Source organism: Arvicanthis niloticus, chromosome 17, assembly GCF_011762505.2.
Source record: "Arvicanthis niloticus isolate mArvNil1 chromosome 17, mArvNil1.pat.X, whole genome shotgun sequence".
NCBI classification, from domain to species: Eukaryota; Metazoa; Chordata; class Mammalia; order Rodentia; family Muridae; genus Arvicanthis; species Arvicanthis niloticus.
The window spans coordinates 58,985,645-59,004,300 of NC_047674.1; the positions used below are offsets into that span (position 1 = coordinate 58,985,645).

The 18,656-nt window shown below is 34.5% G+C and overlaps 1 protein-coding gene across 6 annotated transcripts in view; it reads right to left on the minus strand.

The window, feature by feature from the left end:
* Tbc1d5 (TBC1 domain family member 5) overlaps positions 1-18,656 on the minus strand; it is a 469,862-nt gene that overhangs the window by 241,337 nt on the left and 209,869 nt on the right. For all 6 annotated transcript variants that reach the window (XM_076915391.1, XM_076915393.1, XM_076915394.1 and 3 more), the window contains one exon: positions 13,449-13,518. In XM_076915391.1, coding sequence (XP_076771506.1) covers positions 13,449-13,518 — 70 coding nt within the window. The remainder of the gene's footprint in view (positions 1-13,448; positions 13,519-18,656) is intronic.

Genomic DNA, 18,656 nt, shown 5'->3' on the forward strand with positions numbered 1-18,656 from the left:
TCACACCTGTTTTGGCCATATTATTTCCTTCTTCAGCTCCTTCCCTACACACCTTCACTTCCCATCCCATTTCATATTCTTTCTCTTTTAAAAAAGTCAAAGCCTAATCCAAAATCAAAGTCCTAAAGTGTGTGCAGAGACACATTCTCACAGATGACAGACATACATACACATGTGCACGCGCACACACAGAGCATACAAAGAAAAGAGAAGAAAACAGAAAAAAACAGATGGTAAAAACATGGTCAGTTTTGTGTTGGCCAACTATTGTTAGGTTTGAGGCCTGCCCAGGGCTGTGGTTAATACACCAAGTATCACTCCATTAAAGAAAACTCATTTTCTCTCTCAGAAGGGCATTCATTGCAAATGGCTTCTTGTTGGAATGTGTCTTACACATGCTGTTGGTGTTTCTACTTGGTGCCTTCTAAATCTATTGTTTAATAATTTTGTAACTCCAGTGACGCATAATTATGTGCTAAATTTAGAGAAGTTTAATCAGTGTTCTAAATTATGATAAACTACAGAATATATCTATATTAGTAGACAGAGTGTCTCATTTGTATGATGATTTCTACCCAAGTTTCTGGTATCTAGAGGTAAGAGTGTCCCTAAAGAATGATATAAAACCTCAAACAGCACACAACACAGCGAAAAAGAGGTGGGGTGACAGAACTCAAACAACCATGGGAAGGGGACAGAGTCCACAGACTGCCAAGAGTATGATACTGAAAATATATAACATTTGAACACAGTTATTTTGGCATCTAATGATACAGGAACAATTAAGTGGACAATGAAAGAATAATATCATGGTAAGAAGTAAAAAACAACAACAAAAAACCCAAAGAAAAACAAAACAGAATGTGAAAAAAGAAAGTGAAAGAGGATTCTCTGGCTTCTGGGACATCAGATAGTAATGGGACTGGAGATCTCTAAGATGGCCATGTAGCTGATGAGGAAACCCAATACAAAGTAACTGAATCAATGGTAAGGACAAACATAACCTATAAGCAGGACTGAATTCGTAAAACTTAAGAAAAACAAAGAAAGGAACTTAATATAAAAATGTTTTCACAATTTTATACTTCTAATGAATAAAATGACATTTAAAAATTTGTCATATCATTTATGCTCACATTTTAAAGGTAAATACAAAGGGAAAAGAGAAAATTTTAAATCTGATTCTAGTTTATAAAAAAATATAATAAAAAATTTTATTAGCCAAAGGAGTATATAATTCCAGTATTGTATGTAATACCATTTAAAGGAATGATTTTCAAAATACTATTCAAACAGAACAGGAACCATCTAACTCAGAATCAACAGAAATATGGAAAGTATAGATTAAGTATGTCAGCATAAGACTGTGAAGTGTGGCACCAGACGTGGCAAACAGCAACACTAGGACTGCAGGTGCCAAGATCAACCAGACAAGCACTCATGTTATCTGTAATTACCTCATTTTTAGCTTAAATCACAGGTAATGAGGGAACTCTGAGTCTCTAAAAGGCAATTAGTAACTCTACTGGCTTCTTGCTTCCTGTTATCAGGAATTTTTCAGAAGTTACTCTTATTTCAAGCCTTTCTTTCCTCTGTAATGAAACATCAGAGTATATCATTCATACATATATACATACATAGAAAATGGAATGTAAAATTACCCACAAGCTTAGAGTAATTTCTTTAAACATCTAGGTAAACTACATCCTTCTGCACTTAGGTGCCACTGAGACAAAGGTAAGGATGAGTTCGCACATGGACACATGCTAAAATCTATCCAAAGTTCAGATTCAGGTTTGGAATAAATTAATACTGGAAATCTTGAGCTCAATCTTATGTTCTGTAGAATATAAAGGAGTGTGTTCAATTGCAGTTACAGAATTATAGCTGTAATATATTTAAATAGATAAACTATATATCCTATTCTCAATGTGATCCTAAATACAAGGTCATATTAACACTGGTAAACTCATTTAATCATACTTTCAGAAGAGGAATCAGGAAAAGTTGCATTAGAAACTTTCTAATTTTACAAAAGTGTTTTATATACATGTTTTAATTGAAGTGATAGTGGGTCATTACATTACTAATCAAAAGATCAACATTTAGAAATGAGGTCAGAGAAGGGTCATATGGTAGGCAATCTCTGTGATGAAACTGGAGTCACTTTGTAATTTCATGCTGTACTGGTGTTTTCTTAAATATTTAATTGAAATGTAAGAAAAAATTCGTTCTGCAACTTCTACTAAACCTGAACTGTCTTCCTACTCAACCTCCGTTATTTTAACATTGTGGTAACTTGTTTGAGCTACATATTAAACTTTTAAAATATGATTAAAAATCCAAATGTGGGGAGCTGGAGAGATGGCTTAGTGGTTAAGAGCACTGACTGCTCTTCCAGAGGTCCTGAGTTCAATTCCCAGCAACCACATGGTGGCTCACAACCATCTGTAATGGGATCCAATGCCTTCTTCTGGTGTGTCTGAAGACAGCAACACTGTACTCATATAAATAAAATAAATCTTTAAAAACTAAATAAAATTAAAATACAATTACATCACCCCCTTTCTTTAAAAAAAAAAATCCAAATGTGGAGGCTTTTCTCTGAGCAATATTAAAACGTTTAAAAGTGAGAGGGAGGGAGGGAAGGAGGGAGGGAGGGACAGAGATTGAGAAGAGGGAGGTGTAGCATACACTATATAAGAAATACAGAATAGTTCTAGTATCAGAAATAAACTATTTTTTATAAATTTTGACATGGATGTTTGTTTAGCAAAATCCAATGTCCCATTTAAAATCTGACTCTATGTCTTAAGATGTATGTTTTCCAGGAGTAGGATGGTTTCTAGAGTAATACATAGTAGCAACAAATGGATGACTGAAGTGCCTGTTTTAACTTTAATGTTTTCAATCACCTATTTTTAATGATAGTTCTTAAATGCTTTGAACTCCCTTGTAAGCCACTACCCACTAGAGGTAGTGGAAAAGGAAGGATACAGAGAAAGTGGACTTGCTTAGAAAAGGTTCTTCACAGCCATTCCTGTCTGTGTTGTCTGGAAATCGGCAGTTCAATTTACAAGTTAGCAGCAGCAGCTGGATCCACTCACAAACAATAATCTGGAGTGGTGGCCTTACCAAGCCAGGAGAAGTTCTGGGCTGTGTCTCTCTCAGGGAAGCAAAGATTGCTAAAGATTCAAGACCCACAAGCGTCGCACAGCTAACTCTATAAGCATGCTAAGCTCAGCCTCTGTCATCGTCTGTTGGGTCCTATTCCTACCCTGCAAATATCACATGTCCTCCATGGGTCTTGCCTCAGCATGTGCATCTGTCTCAGCTGTCATCACTCTGTTATTCAGGCTGCAGAAGCTGCAGAAAACCAAGGCACATCACCAGAACTGTTCCAAAGCACACCGCCAGAAGTGTTCCAAGGAACACTGGCAGAAGGGTTTTGGTGCATTTCTTTCTGTGGAGTGCAGCTCAACTACACAGTGTAAAGCAGACCGATACATGAGTGCTGATAGCAAAGGATCCTTCATCATGTGTCCTACCATATGCTTGCTTTAGCAGAACATCCTCTCACCTATGTCTGCTTCAGCTAAACATTCCTTCATGTGTTTGCCCTGGCAAAACACCATCCAACCACTTTTCCAAAGAACACTTAAGTTTCCACTTCAGTTTGTCTTCAAGAGAACTGCAGTAAGTGAGATGGAGGTGGTACATGCCTTTAATCCCTACACTCAGTGGGCAGTGACAGGAGGAACTCCATGAGGTCAAGGCTAACCTGGTTGACAGAGAGTTCCAGGTCAGCCAGGACTACACAGAGAGACCTTGTGTGGTGGTTTATGTAAGAATGACCCTCATAGGCTCATAGATTTGAATGCTTAGGCACCAAGGAGTGGCACTATTTGAATGGTCTAGGAGGTGTGGCCCTGTTGGAGGAAATATGTCATTGGTGGTGGGCTTTGACATTACATGGGCCCAAGCCAGGCTGAGTGGCTTTCTTTTCTAGTTGTCTACAGATCTGAATGTAGAACTCTTACTTATGTCGCCAGTAACATGTCAGACTGTATGGCACCATGCTCCTCACCATGATAACGGACTTTTAACCTCTTAAATTGTAAGCAATTTATAATTATAAGAGTTGCCGTGGTTAAGGTGTCACTTTACAGAAACAGAACACAGACTACAATATGTTGAGGAAGAGAAGGAGGAAGAAAGGAGGAAGAGAAGAAGGAGATGACAACTTCCTGACAACCTCTAGGTGAGCACTATGTAACAGCCTCAGTGAGGTGAAAGATATGCTTTGTGTTTCACTTTCCACCATAACAATAACTACATATATCAACCAAGCAGCTAAAGTCTGATTAGCACAACTGCAGAACTACTTATTTTAAGTTTATTTAAATAGCATCATGTAACTCAAGGTTCCTCTATTAAGCTTAGGGTGTTTTAAGGATACCACTCATACAGACATTCAGTTTTAAAAACAGCAATTATTAAGGATCAAGGGTTATCAGGACAACCCACATGACACAAAATCAGACAACACAACAGAAAAAAGAAAACAACCAGCAAAAGCTAAATAATACATGTGGTTAAGCAGCTGTGTAAGTGACACTGTAACGTGGTGTATAATCATCCCGAGTGAAAGCTGTGACTGTTTAGAACTGAGACAGAGATGTGCTCTCTTTCTCCCTCATCTGCACTGCCTATCCTGTGTTCTGCCACCGCCACCACCTTACCCAGCTCCCTCACACATGGTAAAGTCAGGCGAGAAATGTCCACAGACTATGCTGTTTATCAGCTACCAAAATGGTCAATGCTGAAAAGAACTTACCTAAGACCCATGCCACAAGCCAAAGAAAACAAATTTCAATAACAAATTTAAAGGGATCCAAGAAAATAAAATTTAAAATGAATAAACTTTAATATGAAGTCAATGATGCACTTAAATTAGTTTGCATTCGTGTTCTTTGGAAGACAATTTTATATGATCTGTGAAAACCAAAACATCTCTGTGAAGGACAGGGAGGCTCTCGCTCACTTAGAGATGAAGTACCCTGCATATAGTACTACACTAGAAACACTTCACACTTTGAAAGCTTTATAACGTTAGAAGAATGGTAAAGGCTTTGCCAAATGAGCATTCCAACTTACAGTTTTGGGGCATAGTAGGTACACAAACAAGGTTGAAATTTTGGAACACCCATGTTGAGTATTTTCAGAAAAAAAGTGTGCAAAAAAAAAATTACAATTTGTTTTGCATTGTTTTTTGAGACAAGGTCTCACTCTAAGTAACCCCAGCTGCCCTGAAACTCACTATGTAGACCAGCTTGAACTTACAGAGATCCTCCTGCCTCTGTCTTCCAATTCCTGGAATTAAAGATGTATGCCACTATGGATAGCATGAAATTATATATTCTCAGATACAAATAGACAGGGTGAAACTCAAGGTGTCTGGCATGATAAAATGTAAATCACAGCAATGACTTCTTTTCTTGACTCAACAGAAAAATGTTGATATTACCAAAATATTCCTAAGATCCAAGTGTAATTTTTGTGATCTTCATAGACAGCACTATGTTTTGTTCTTGTTTACTCCCAATTGTTCAATTCTATTTTCAGTGGGTTTCCCTTATGTATATTTTTGAAAAAGTATTTTTTGTATTTTATGAGTGTTTGCCTCTATGTAATGGTGCATAATGCTTGGAGGCTAGAGAACACTGGATTCCCTGGAACTGGAACTGGAGTGGCAGGTGACAACTCAACCAGGCCCTCTCCAAGAGCAGCAAGTATCCTTAACCATGGAATCATTTCTTCAGCCCTTCTCATAACTGCTTCTTTCAGGCAGCAGCCACCAGCTTCCCTAAGGGCATACAGGAATAGTCCTTTGGTCCCTTACTGGCAGTTTCATTCTCCATGGTTATCAGGTACCCCAGCCTACTGGCATTCTGATAGTGTTAAATGAAAACTCCCCAAATAAACAACTCATAAATGTTATGCAATAATTAGTAATCGAATCTCACTATTTTGTCCCATCCAATCCAAATGCCAGTCAGTGCTCTGTCCTGGGCATCAAATTGGATATGCTACAAATCCACTAGACATTGAGTAGCTGCTTCTATGATCAGATTAACTGTTTTGGTATCTTGATGCTTTTCATTCAAGGGCCTCTCTTTTTACTTAATAATTGACTACACAGTTCTAGAGTACTGAAGCTAGAAATTCAGTTGTACAAAGAAGCTAAAAAGGTTTTGGCTTGGTATATAAAGGAAATCATCATGTTTTGGATGATCTATGGTAGCAATTTTTTTTTTTTTTTTGTATATTGTTAGAAATGCCATCCATGGGTGTAGTAGCAGAAAAAGTAGAATTCCTTCTGTAAGTCTGATCAGGAGCTAGATGGCACAGAAGATGGACAGATCACTGTACTGATTATTTAACAGATGTTCAGCCTCTCTTAAACCTCTTGAATCCTAAAAACAATCCTGTTCAGCCTATTCATATGGAAAAGACTGAGAGTAACATGGAGGTCTTGGGGAGCAGACCTGCGGACTGAACAAATCCCAAGAAACAAGAATTCTGTCTCTAGTTCTAACACAGTAGATCTTGGCTATTCAACAGGCTTCAAATTTCTGAAGATTTATGATTCTACTTTGAACTCTAATCTTATGTATTTATTTTCTAAAATCACACCTCAAGGAAATTACTGATCAAATAGCTAGCTGATTTTTTAACATCATACATATAAACATTAAAGCATGCACATATACCAACAGTGACCTGAAGGGCTAACAGCACATGTTTCAAGTTGTTAACTAAAATGAAACCAATCACGTGTCTAAGGGAAGGGATTCTCAGTATATGGAAGCACAATGTAGCTTATCCTCTGGTTTCAAATTAATGCTGGTCTTTTCAAAATTAAACACATACACTTACATGAGGAGACTTATAACTGACTGTATAAATAAATAAACCTAAAGCCTGCCTCTTGATAATAAAATAGGCCTGAAGGAATTCTTGAAAAAGAGAAAATTAAAAATTGTCACACACAAACTCAAATTAGTGTGAGCTATTAACATATGGCTACAAATAAATCAACTAGAAATTTAAAAAGTAGAACATATTTTTAAAGCCACAAATGATCAATAATTAGTTCAGAGAGAAAATATTTTATACACACAAATACAGATCGATCAGGTGAACTAACATGAAATAAAAGCATCTGATAAGCCAAGAAAGCAGGACTATAAGTTGGAGGCCTATATTGTCTGCATAGCGATACCATGCTGGTCAGAGGTTCAAAAGAAAGATACTGTCTCAAGAAACACAACAAAAAAATACAAAGGCAAGCTATCACCACCACAACAATAAAATCCCCATTATTAAAGAAGACATTGACTATTCAATTATGATTTTTCTTTTTCTTCTTTCAAAGGCAGACACAGGAATGGACAGAAGATCTGATACTGATATTACCCTTTAACTCTGAAGCTTGTCATGCCTCTTAAACAAATAGGGAATAATGAAAATAAAAATAAAATTATCAAAGTAATATATTAAATACAAGATGTAAGAGGAGGTGCTGATACTAATGTCTAGTTCCATAATTGGTTCTTCATTTGTCAATAAAGAAGGTTGGAAGTTAATTGCTGGTTGTAAAGTATAGACTTCCATGTCCCAAGAGGAAAAAGAGATGCAGGGAAAGCTTTTTTCTGCCAGGCTTTGGAACAAATAGCACATAGCAATCATGTAAGATCTTGGGGGGGTGGCCAGGATCTGAGGAACACAAGGTGACAAGAAGATGAGGGAGAAAGACTGAAAATTTAGACTGCCCTCTGATAAGCAATTTTTTTATAATTTATTTTTTATTTAATTTATGTATATGAGTGTTCTATCTGCATGTATAACAGTGTGCCAGAAGAGGGTGTCAGAGCCCATTACAGATGGTTGTGAGCCACCATGTGGTTGCTGGGAATTGAACTCAGAGCCTCTGGAAGAACAGTCAGTGCTCTTAACCACTGAGCCATCTCTCCAGTCCCTGCAAATTGATCTTAATAGATTAATATATATTCTTAAAAGCATCCAGATAAGCAAAATAATATTCCTAGAGTGTTATCAGAGGAAGAATTTTGAATTTTAAGTGTCTAAATGCTTTTATCCCTTCCATGTTTATCAACCAATGCTTTGCTGTCATTTCACTGAGACTCACGACCTTCTAACACTAAATTATCCAAGTTATTTATTATAAATAGGATGCATAATCAGCTTTGTAATAAGTTTTGGCTTAATTTGGAACACTTAGTGATTGAAGAAAGTTCACAAAAGACTGAACTTTAAATGCAAAAGAACAAATCTGTGATTCTTTTTTCCTGAGTTATCTATACAACACACCATATTGAGAACACCAAGCACTTTTGGAATTGCTGCTGATGAAGATAACTGACACTGTTTTACTGTTTCCCGTAAGAGATGAAGTAAGTACATGAAGGTGGAAAGCTCCCTTTACAGATTCAATAATACTCACTAGGAATATGCGATACAGTGGTTTTGAGGACAAATCAAAAACACAACTAAATGTGATTTTGGTTAATAATTGACAATATTACTAATAATTTAAAAACCACAATGTAGCCAGGCATGATTGTACACATGTAAAAACCTCGACAATCAGAAGGCAGCTCCGGGAGGGTGTAGGGTCAGGGGTGTAGTTACACAGACAGATCTTGTCTGAAGAGAACAGCAGGAAAGAGGAGAGCGAGAGGTGCAGGCCTGGATGTGGGGAGAGTCAGGGAGTTGTCATGAAACTTAACAAGCAAGTTACCTCTCTAACTTATGGGAAGAATCTATTAACCCTTCGAAGAGGCACACAAAAGTTATTTTGTAGTTTCCTTCTTATCCAAGTAACTTCCATCTATTTAATTTTTTAAAATCAGGATTTCTAACTAAATCATTGCAGTCCTTTGTTTGGTGGCTACAACTTGTGACTGAATATCAGCTGGTTTAGAAAATTGTCTGTGTCTGCTAAAGTCTGTAAAACTGCACTTAAAAATTACTAGAACATTATTTAGTTATCAAAATCCAGAAAAAAATACCAGCAGTACACTTTCCTGAATGACACTGCTTAAAAAAACCACATTCATAAGTGGGGTCAGGTAGAATTAAATAGGAAAAAAATACTAAATTTGATGATTTACCACTGTATACATAAAATATGGAAAATGAGAATCAAAGATAATATAGATTATTTTAAAACAAATCACAATGACTTAACATTCTATCCTATGCCAATTATAAAATACAAGGTGATGAATGAAAATTAAGCAATATTTTCAGTTTCCAAGCAAATACTAACTGTTCTGAGTTCTCTTTAAACAAATTGGCTTGTAAGCCAAATTTACCATAGATTTCTGGCTAAGTAAACACAGCCTATGTATTACAGATCATTGAGGATAATTTCTATATTGGAATTATACCTTAAAAGTCTAAATAAAACCCTTCATTAACTCACAAAATATATGTATATACTTACGAGAGCCTCTGAATTTTTGTAGAGAATCATTTTATTTCTTAAAAAATATTTTAAAATATCGTAATAGTTTTTAAATGCTCACCTACTATTTACCTCATAGGTCACTTATATCATTTAATAAAATAATTAAAATCGTGAAAGCAGCTGGCACTACAGATAAACAGATTAAGGTAACAGTCTAAATTCCTATGTGCTGGCAATGGCTGGCGTCTTTTGGCAGGGAGAAGGTCAGCTCTCCTTCAGAAGCGGGGTTGGGTAGAGACAAGATGTCTCTTTTACAATGTGACACCATGCTACACAGCCTGTTAGGCATCTTCTCAGAACACAGAGAAACTATCTCCTCCCATAATCTGCAAGATTTTTTAATGGTCACATAAGAAATAAATAAATATCAATATCTGACAGAAGATTAATATTAGTCTTTAAAAAGTATAAAATGTGATCTATAAAGTCAACAATGTCTTCTTAATTTTTAGAAATTTTCCATTTTAAATGGTTAGGAGATAATACAATCAAATTCTAACCAAAATTTCTAAGACAAGGCATTGCATAATAATCTTACTGTTGTTTTAGGAGCTAATTATAACTATAATCTATTTCAATCACCAAGGGAAGACTACATGAAGATACAAATGCCAAATAAAACTTGGCTATTTTTTAAAGCATTTAGATAAGCATTAGGCATACAAAGCCTATACTTAGTGTCCGCTGATTTTTAAATTTCAAAACTTACTTGTTCAAGTCCCAGATACTAATTTGTGATATTAACAGTGCAACAGCTCGTCCTCATCTTTAACATTTGTAGAATTAATTACACAGAGGTAACAACAAACACTCTGTCTCAGAGACTAAGCTGCAAGATTCCTTTTAAAATGTGAAGGACAGAACAAGCCTTTAATCCCAGGATTTGGGAGACACAGGCAGGGGGTTCACTGAGTGTTCAACATCAGCCTAGTTCACATGGAGAGTTCAAACACATCCAGGACTACATAGAAAGACCAAGCCTCAAATAAAACAACAACAACAACAAAAAATAGACGTTTTGTTCCATTATACAACCAATACCCATAGCTTGATGATGACAGATTGACAGTGACACTGTGGGAACAGAAGAGGTCCTGACCATTTGATACTTCTCATGTCAATTACATTTCCTGCACTTCAAAGTATGCACATAGGAGAAGTTCTGCTCAGTGCCATCAAGGCATTTGCAGTCATTATTTCAACCAATAGACAGTATTTAGATATTTTTTAAAGTAACAAATCTCACGAACTATGAACTCTCGAAACTTGGCAACTTAATTTTACAATAATACAATAACATAAAGGAGATTGGACCAGTCCTGCTATGACAGGCCTGGAATTTCAGCTCCATCAGTGTTCAATGTCAGCTTAGGTAACATAACAGGACCTTGTCTCCAACACAAAGTAAAATGTGTGCTGGAGAGGCAACTTATTTTATTGTGCTGTCTAGGGTGTGCAAGCCTTGGGTAAAAAGACAAACACAAGATTAAGGTGCCCATTGCAAGACTGATGACAGAAAGGGGGCAAAGCACACTGATGTAAACTAAGGCAAAGATATCACCAGCTGACAGCTGTGATCATAAATAACAATTGCTTGGGTTCGTGTTACAATTGCCTACAAGCTTTTATGTTTATTCTTTTTCTTTTATATACTCATGGGAAAGAGACATGTTAAAACTTGCATAGCTATTTTATAGCTGTACTTATCAGAGGTACCAGCAAGAGGATGCTGGTGCTAGGAGGAAAGTATCAACTGTCTTCACTATACAGATTCATAGTCAAGTGTACACGCCTTTAACACCAGCACTAAGGAGGTTGAGGTTGCTGGGTCTCTGTGAGTTCAGCGCTAGCCTGGTCTACATAGTGTACCACATGCCAGCCAAGTCTCTCAAAAACAAACACATACACGATATCATAAGAACAAAAAAGATTTCTGAGGCAGATTAGATAAGGCAAACTTGTTGTACAAAACATTGTTTTGAAAGCCTGAAGATATACATTCTTCTGGTAAACTATTTCATGTTAGTTTAAAAGAGCTATAATGATAAGAAAAAGAATTTACATTTTCAAAAGCAAATTTTAAGTCAGATTCTGCTACTACTGTAGTGTGATTCTGCAAGAATTTCTGGTTTTAGTCAGTTAAAATCAATATGAAAATATACCCTAGAGCTGTGTTTCAATGAATTCTACATTTAACCTAAATGTCAAATTCAAAAATAAGTTAATTACATTATAAGAGCTATTGCCTACAGGGTAAAAAGAAATCCTAATTTCACACCTTAAATACTGTAATACCATTTAACAGCAGCATTGCCTTGCCAACTATAAAAAAACCTACTTTCATAAACTATACCAGTTGATCTTTTTACCTTGTACTTTTAAATTGCAATAAATTAATGTCTTAAGATTATAATAATGATGAGAATTAATTAAAAATATTTAGTTAACAAAAGTATTCACTGTGCAATAAGTTATAACAATAGCTCTTTTTCAAAACAAAATTAGCATTCATGAAATATTTTAAACTCTGAACAAGTCAGGGACAGCATAAACATATAAAATTACTCTATCTTCCTGTTAAAACATCCTTTTCACCATGAGTTAAAATGTGAATGTAATGGTAACATTTATCAATAAAATGTACATAGATAAAGACAAAAATGACATTTCTTTGCAATATGTTTTTCCATTTGCTTTATTGAATTTGTACTTTAAAAATTGTATCATAACCATAGATTTTACATGGACGAATGCTCCTCAGTTATATGCTAAGCTTAGCATATAGTTTTCTTTTATATCCACCTTTGTTATTTATTTTGATCCACAGTGGCATGCCCAATTAGCAATTCTATCTATTATTTAGTATGCCACATTTCAAGCTACACATTATACTTAAAGACTAAAAGGTTAATATGGGTACAATGAAGACATGATGACAATATACAAGCTTCACAGCTGTGACAACATCCCTCAACAATAATATGGGAACAGAAGCCTTCTGTTGGTCAGGAACAACTGACCAACGAATAACTTATACAAACCCCAACTACTATGAAATGAGAATGTCAAATATTGAAATTATCCTACCATTCCAGGAATTCATAAACAGATTGTAATACAGTATTATTCACAACATTCCTACAAGTGCCTCCTGTATACAGGGCCCTTGCTAACAGCATGGGTGTAACCTGAAGAAATAAATGACGTACTTCCAATGCAGTAAGTGAAGTGGGTCCACAGTAGTTCCACAAATAAAGACATTAGAAGATCACTGAGTATACTTGGTATCTTTATATGGAAGCTCACTCAGTATGCAAACATGCTGTCAAGTGTACAGTGATGTGCAAGTTCGAAAGCATTGGGTCACACCATTAGAACTAACTAAATAATTATTCATCAGAATAATATATATCAATTAAATCCTTTTTTCATTTCTCTAACAGCCACTTATAATGATTAAATATACTAGTACTGAATTTGCAAGGGGTTTCCTACAAGGAAAATTAGAATTTAAATATGTTGGTTCCATTAGACAAATTTTCAAATGATATTGGAAATATTAATCTTTCTTTTTCTTTAATTTTCATGTAACAAAGTAGAAATTAATAAACATTTCTTAACCAAAATATAAGTTGGTATAAAATCATTAACAAGACAAAAAGATAAACTATGCATGTAAGAATTCAGAATGTTTCCGTTATTGCTTAAGCTTACAGACTGTCATGTACCACAAAGTCCTTTATATATGGGATATTTTTAAGGCATGGTTATTAGTTCCTGCTATTCTACAACCAGAATTCTATAAAAGTATGTGTCTTGTATGTTCTCTTATAAACATAACTTATAACAAAAGCTTATAACAAAAACTGTGTATTATGTAATTTTCACTTACATATATGAATTAAACGTCCCTTCAGGGTCTAAGGTAGAATTTGTTCCTCTTCCATTTTGACCTGAATCTCCTAGAGACAAGAATAGAATACTGAAATAACAGAAATTGCAAAACTGAGTATTTCCATTAGAATGCACTGTTACAGCTCCATGTAGTGTCACAGTAGAGAATTTCAAGACAACAGATACATATCCTGCCTTTTCCTATCTTCCCAGTTATTGTTTGTACTCAGAGCTCTGAGGTTAAAGTCATGTGTAGGTCAACATACAAACCAATACCCAAACTCTTAATTTGGGTAGGAGACTGCCAAGGAAATTACTAACAGGCAAAGTTAGGTATAATGACCTTTGTTAAATTTCTTTTATTGATCACAGAAACACGGGAACTTATAAACCATTTAATTACATGCTGATATTTATGAAGAAGGCACTCTTTTGTGAGAGAGCAGGTTTCCTTTCTGAGCAGTAGTATAGTCAAAGGTGCAGAAGTGGAGGACAAAGGTAAAGCTGTGCCAGTAGCCAGCAGTCTCCAAAGCAGACAGGCAAAAGGAAACACTCAGTGGAGGTGGTGAGCAAGAACACATTTTTTAAGGAGCCTTCCAGTAAATGTTAACGGGTCTTCCAAAGTATGTTTTTAACTGTTGACGTTATATTTGAACTGTTAAAAACTCAGCAATACAAAGTTTGGAGAGAAACTTCAATAAAAGGTGTGTTTTCTGCAATAAATTGTTTGCACTTAAGAAGCAAGAATATTTGTGAAATCATATTTAGATATATATCAGAATCAATACTAAAAAAAAAATAAATTTTTAAAGTATTTTAAAAGGTTAGCAAGAGCCCAGTTAAAAATGTCTCAGAAATTCGGCAGTTTACTGCATTTAACACACATTTTAAAATACTGTGATCATGAAGCAGTACGTGATTAAATCATTTCTTCCTCAAAGCAAATTAGGACCAGAATATAATTAAGTTTTATAGTTCCAATCCCCACAATGTAACTTTCAATAGCATTTCATATTTGCAAACTTAATAATTCAGTGATATATCAGTTTTCCTGAGATTTTAATAGTAGACCTGGTTATATCAAATAGTAATTGAAAAGACTTCCGTTTAAAACTGGAATTTAAGTTTCTGTAGACAATACTAAGGTACTTTGATTCCATAATTATGGCACTCATTAAATGGCTCCTGAAAATGGGGATAACATTTCTGTGGCAGCCTTGTGCTGTTTCACATACGAATGCTAATTATACCTAAGATCTGGGCATCTATGACCAGAGCACTCAAATGGTAAGGAAGACATTTAGCTTACCGAATCTTTTAATATGATTCTTTTTTCAAAGTATCTTTCCAAGGTGTTTCTGACTATTTATTTTAAACATAAAACATATTTCAACACTTACAAAGGGTGACAAATTATTTTAAAAAATAAAAGGTTTATGATTATTATAGTTGTTTGTAAGTTAATTCTTTGACTACAAGGATAGCATTACACATAGAACATCTTATTTCCACTAAATTAATAGCATTATCATAATCTGAAATGATAAAATAGTATCGCAATCATAAACGAATTTCTTGTATCACATGCTCATCAACAGCCTGCAGACACTTTCTGTGTGTCATTCCACAACCAGTACAGAACAAGGATTTCTGTTACACACTGAAAATCATATTCTTCCTCATCCTTAAAACTAAAGATTGCAATTATTGAATTAAATATCACTTATATAATTCATGTTCATTTCATCTTGATTTTGTAAAAACAAATGTTAAAAAATCATTTAAATAAGAAAAGTTATGGGGCTTTTGTTTGCTTTGTCCATTTATTTTTGAGTGTCTCACTGTAAAGCTTTGATGGCCTAGAACTGGCTATGCAGAAGATGTTCCTTCCTCTGCTAGGTTTAAACACCACAACACCATGATTTCCTCTTTTCTCAATAGCCATACTTTATTATAAGATATTGCAAACATTTTGTATATTTTCTATAGTTTTTAATTGTCACCTGAGAAAATCCCACATTAACTGTAACTTTCAAGGTGCAAAAGATTGTAATAAGGAAACAAAAAGCAGATTTGCCTTCTCAAAAATACACCACCTAAAGAGTGGAATAATTTCACTAGTAATATCTGTAAAAATTTTCAGAATTTGTTACAGAAGGAAAAGTCAATGAAGTTTTGAAATAAAAAAAAGCATTGTTCTTTTAAGCATATAGTTGAAATTATTTATAGTAAATGTTTATGACTAAATATGACAACATCTACTCCTTGCAGTTACAAATTCCCAATTTTAGTATAGATGTTTTAGATTCTTATTTTGGAATAAATGACTTTTTGAAAAGTTAGACAGACAGACAGACACACACACACACACCAGAATTTATAATTCTAGAAAATTGTACATACAATAGGCTATGTCCTGTAGGAATTTTTATTAATGAGAAACATTTGGAGGTGCTTACAATTGATAACCAGGAGAAATCAGACAACAGAAACTCATCCTTCATTTAAACTGTGATATGCTAAAAGTATATCTGTAGGATAAAAAACACCAAATAAAAACTACAAGCAAATGTCACTCTATTACTAATGCTAATTTGCTTTTAAATGCAGTAAAGTAAACTTTTATTTTAAAAGGGAAGGAAATAAGTGTAATGGCAATATAATCTTGGAATGTATGTGTAGTGTTCCTCCAAAATAACAACAGAGGGTGCAAGAGAGTTTAATATGTTTTTAACTGTCCTTGTAATTTGGGAATCAAACTGTCAAACAACCAGCAATAAATGAAACAAGACTATACAGACTGATTTCCACTCACATAGACAGAAACACACACACACACACACACACACACACACAAAGGCTTTAAGTGTTCATATAATACAGATACTCCATTGTGTTTCAGGATATTAAATTTCTTTTTGTTTAAAAAGTAATTTAACAACGTAAGACAATTTTTGGAATATAACTTTGATTTTAAAGTTATTTGAAAACCTAGTATATAAAGAGATATGGATATTTTAACTCACCTTATATAATTTAAATGTATATATATTATAAAAAATATATAACATTCAATGTTATATGAAAATTTACAACATATAATAGTTTATATCGTTAACTGCAACTCACCAATTCTTGTGGCTACAAATGAGTGATATTTACATATTATTGGTTTTTTTTATTACTTGGTAAGCAACTTCTTTAAAAAATGTAACATAAAATAGTTTGGCTTATCTATTGTCACTAAATGAAGCTTTCAGTACTGGCACTGAATTACATCTAACTGAGTTGTTGGCCAAAGGGGTCCCATGGAAATCCCCAACAATTCAGGTTGTCTCCAAGGGAAGAGGTTGCTCTCCACAAATTGACAGCAAGGGTACACTGCTGAAGACAACACCTATACAACTCACTGAACAAGGAAAAATTAATACGGTGTGCCCACATAGTACCTTTCCCCTTATATTACAGGTCTTTGACATAGGAAGGTACTCTGCACACTACCGAAGGACACTTTGATCTCCAATGTAATTCTTGGAACACTCAGCCGTGTGGGATGTCTCCATCAAATCTCTTCACTCAGGGCTCAGGAAATCCCTCAGAAGAGAAGGTAGAAAAAGTGTAACAGCCAGAGGAGATGCAGGTCAATAAGAAACAAGGTTCTCTAAATCAACATGATCAAAGCTCATCTGAACTTACAGAGACTAGAGACTGAGGCAGCATGCACAAAGCCTGCAAGCATCTGCACAAGGTCCTATGCATACATATTATGGCTTCCAGTTTAGTGCTTCTATGTGATTCTTGAGTGTGTGAACAAGTGGGTCTCTGATTCTTGTACTGTCTCCTTGGGCTCTTTTCCTTCTTTTTGTTTTGAATAACTCAATATAATAGTATTCATTTATGTTTTATTATATTAAATTATTATCACAGAGAAGCCTGTCTTTTTCTTTTTGAGAAATAGAAAGGGAATAGATCCAGAGCAGAGGTAGGAGGAACTAGGAGAAGTAGAAGGAAGGAAACCACAATCAGGATAGATTATGTGAGAAAATCATCTATTTTCAATAAAGGGGGAACATTAAGCCAAAATAATACGGCTCATTTGAAGAAAAAAAAAATGTCCACAATTTGTGTTAGCTTAAATGATTATACAGATTCCAGTATTTTCAAGTAATAATTTCTAACATATATGCATTTAAGTTATAATGACAATAATAACTGTAACTTAAATTTCAAAATAGGATGAACAGACTCTAGATATTCTTTTTGCTTTAAATACCCTCATGTTGAGATAGTGACATTTATCTTTTGATCCATGAACTGTTGAAATCACGCTAAGTGAAGATTTACAATAAGTTTCTATAGGGTTTTTTATGCATAAACATCTATATGCTTTGAGAAGAATAAAAAAATTTAAACTAGGTTAAGATAGACAAACACTACAAATAAGTGTAGTTACTCAAATGTGCCTTTAGCTTATATCTGAAAGCATATAAGCATATGAATTTGAAAGTATCTCATCAGGCTAAGGCTGAATACTGAAAGACACTGCACAGTCAAGAAAGGCTCAGACCTGTCAGAGAAGTGCTACTGATGTTTTAGGATTCTAACAGTGTATGAGAGAAAGGCATACTAAGGCATACTTATATTCATACAAAGATTTTAAAAAAGTAATTAAATGTTTTTATTAAGTTTAATATCCTCAGAAATCATGATTAAAAATGATGGTTAAAGAATAGTCATGTGCTGATACACAGAATTTTAAAGTAAACTGTGAGGAGACAGTTTCATTTATCAATACTGCACCCGCTAAGAATACTACATCAATTTCAAAATTAAAACTAGTATCAGCCTCCATAGGAAGGCTGTGAAAATGTGAAGGCTGACCATTATGTAAATATAAGAAATCCATGGATATTATGAGTTTGAATTTTCTTTATTATCTTGAATTTATCTACATTTTAAAGATTAAACAATTGTTCAAGTAACTTCTCTATGTTAAAATTGTTATTTTTAAATGATACAAACCCCTTTGGAAAGAAAATATTTTTTTGGACAACCTCCTGTGTCAGATCAATTTATCTCAGAGTAGAGAGGTTCTACATGCCATCAGGATACTAAGAAAAGGTTCATGAAATGTTTATGCTACCTCAGTCTCACATTTGCTCCATTGTTTGTTTTGGTGTCTGTTTTGTTGTTGTTGTTTGAGACA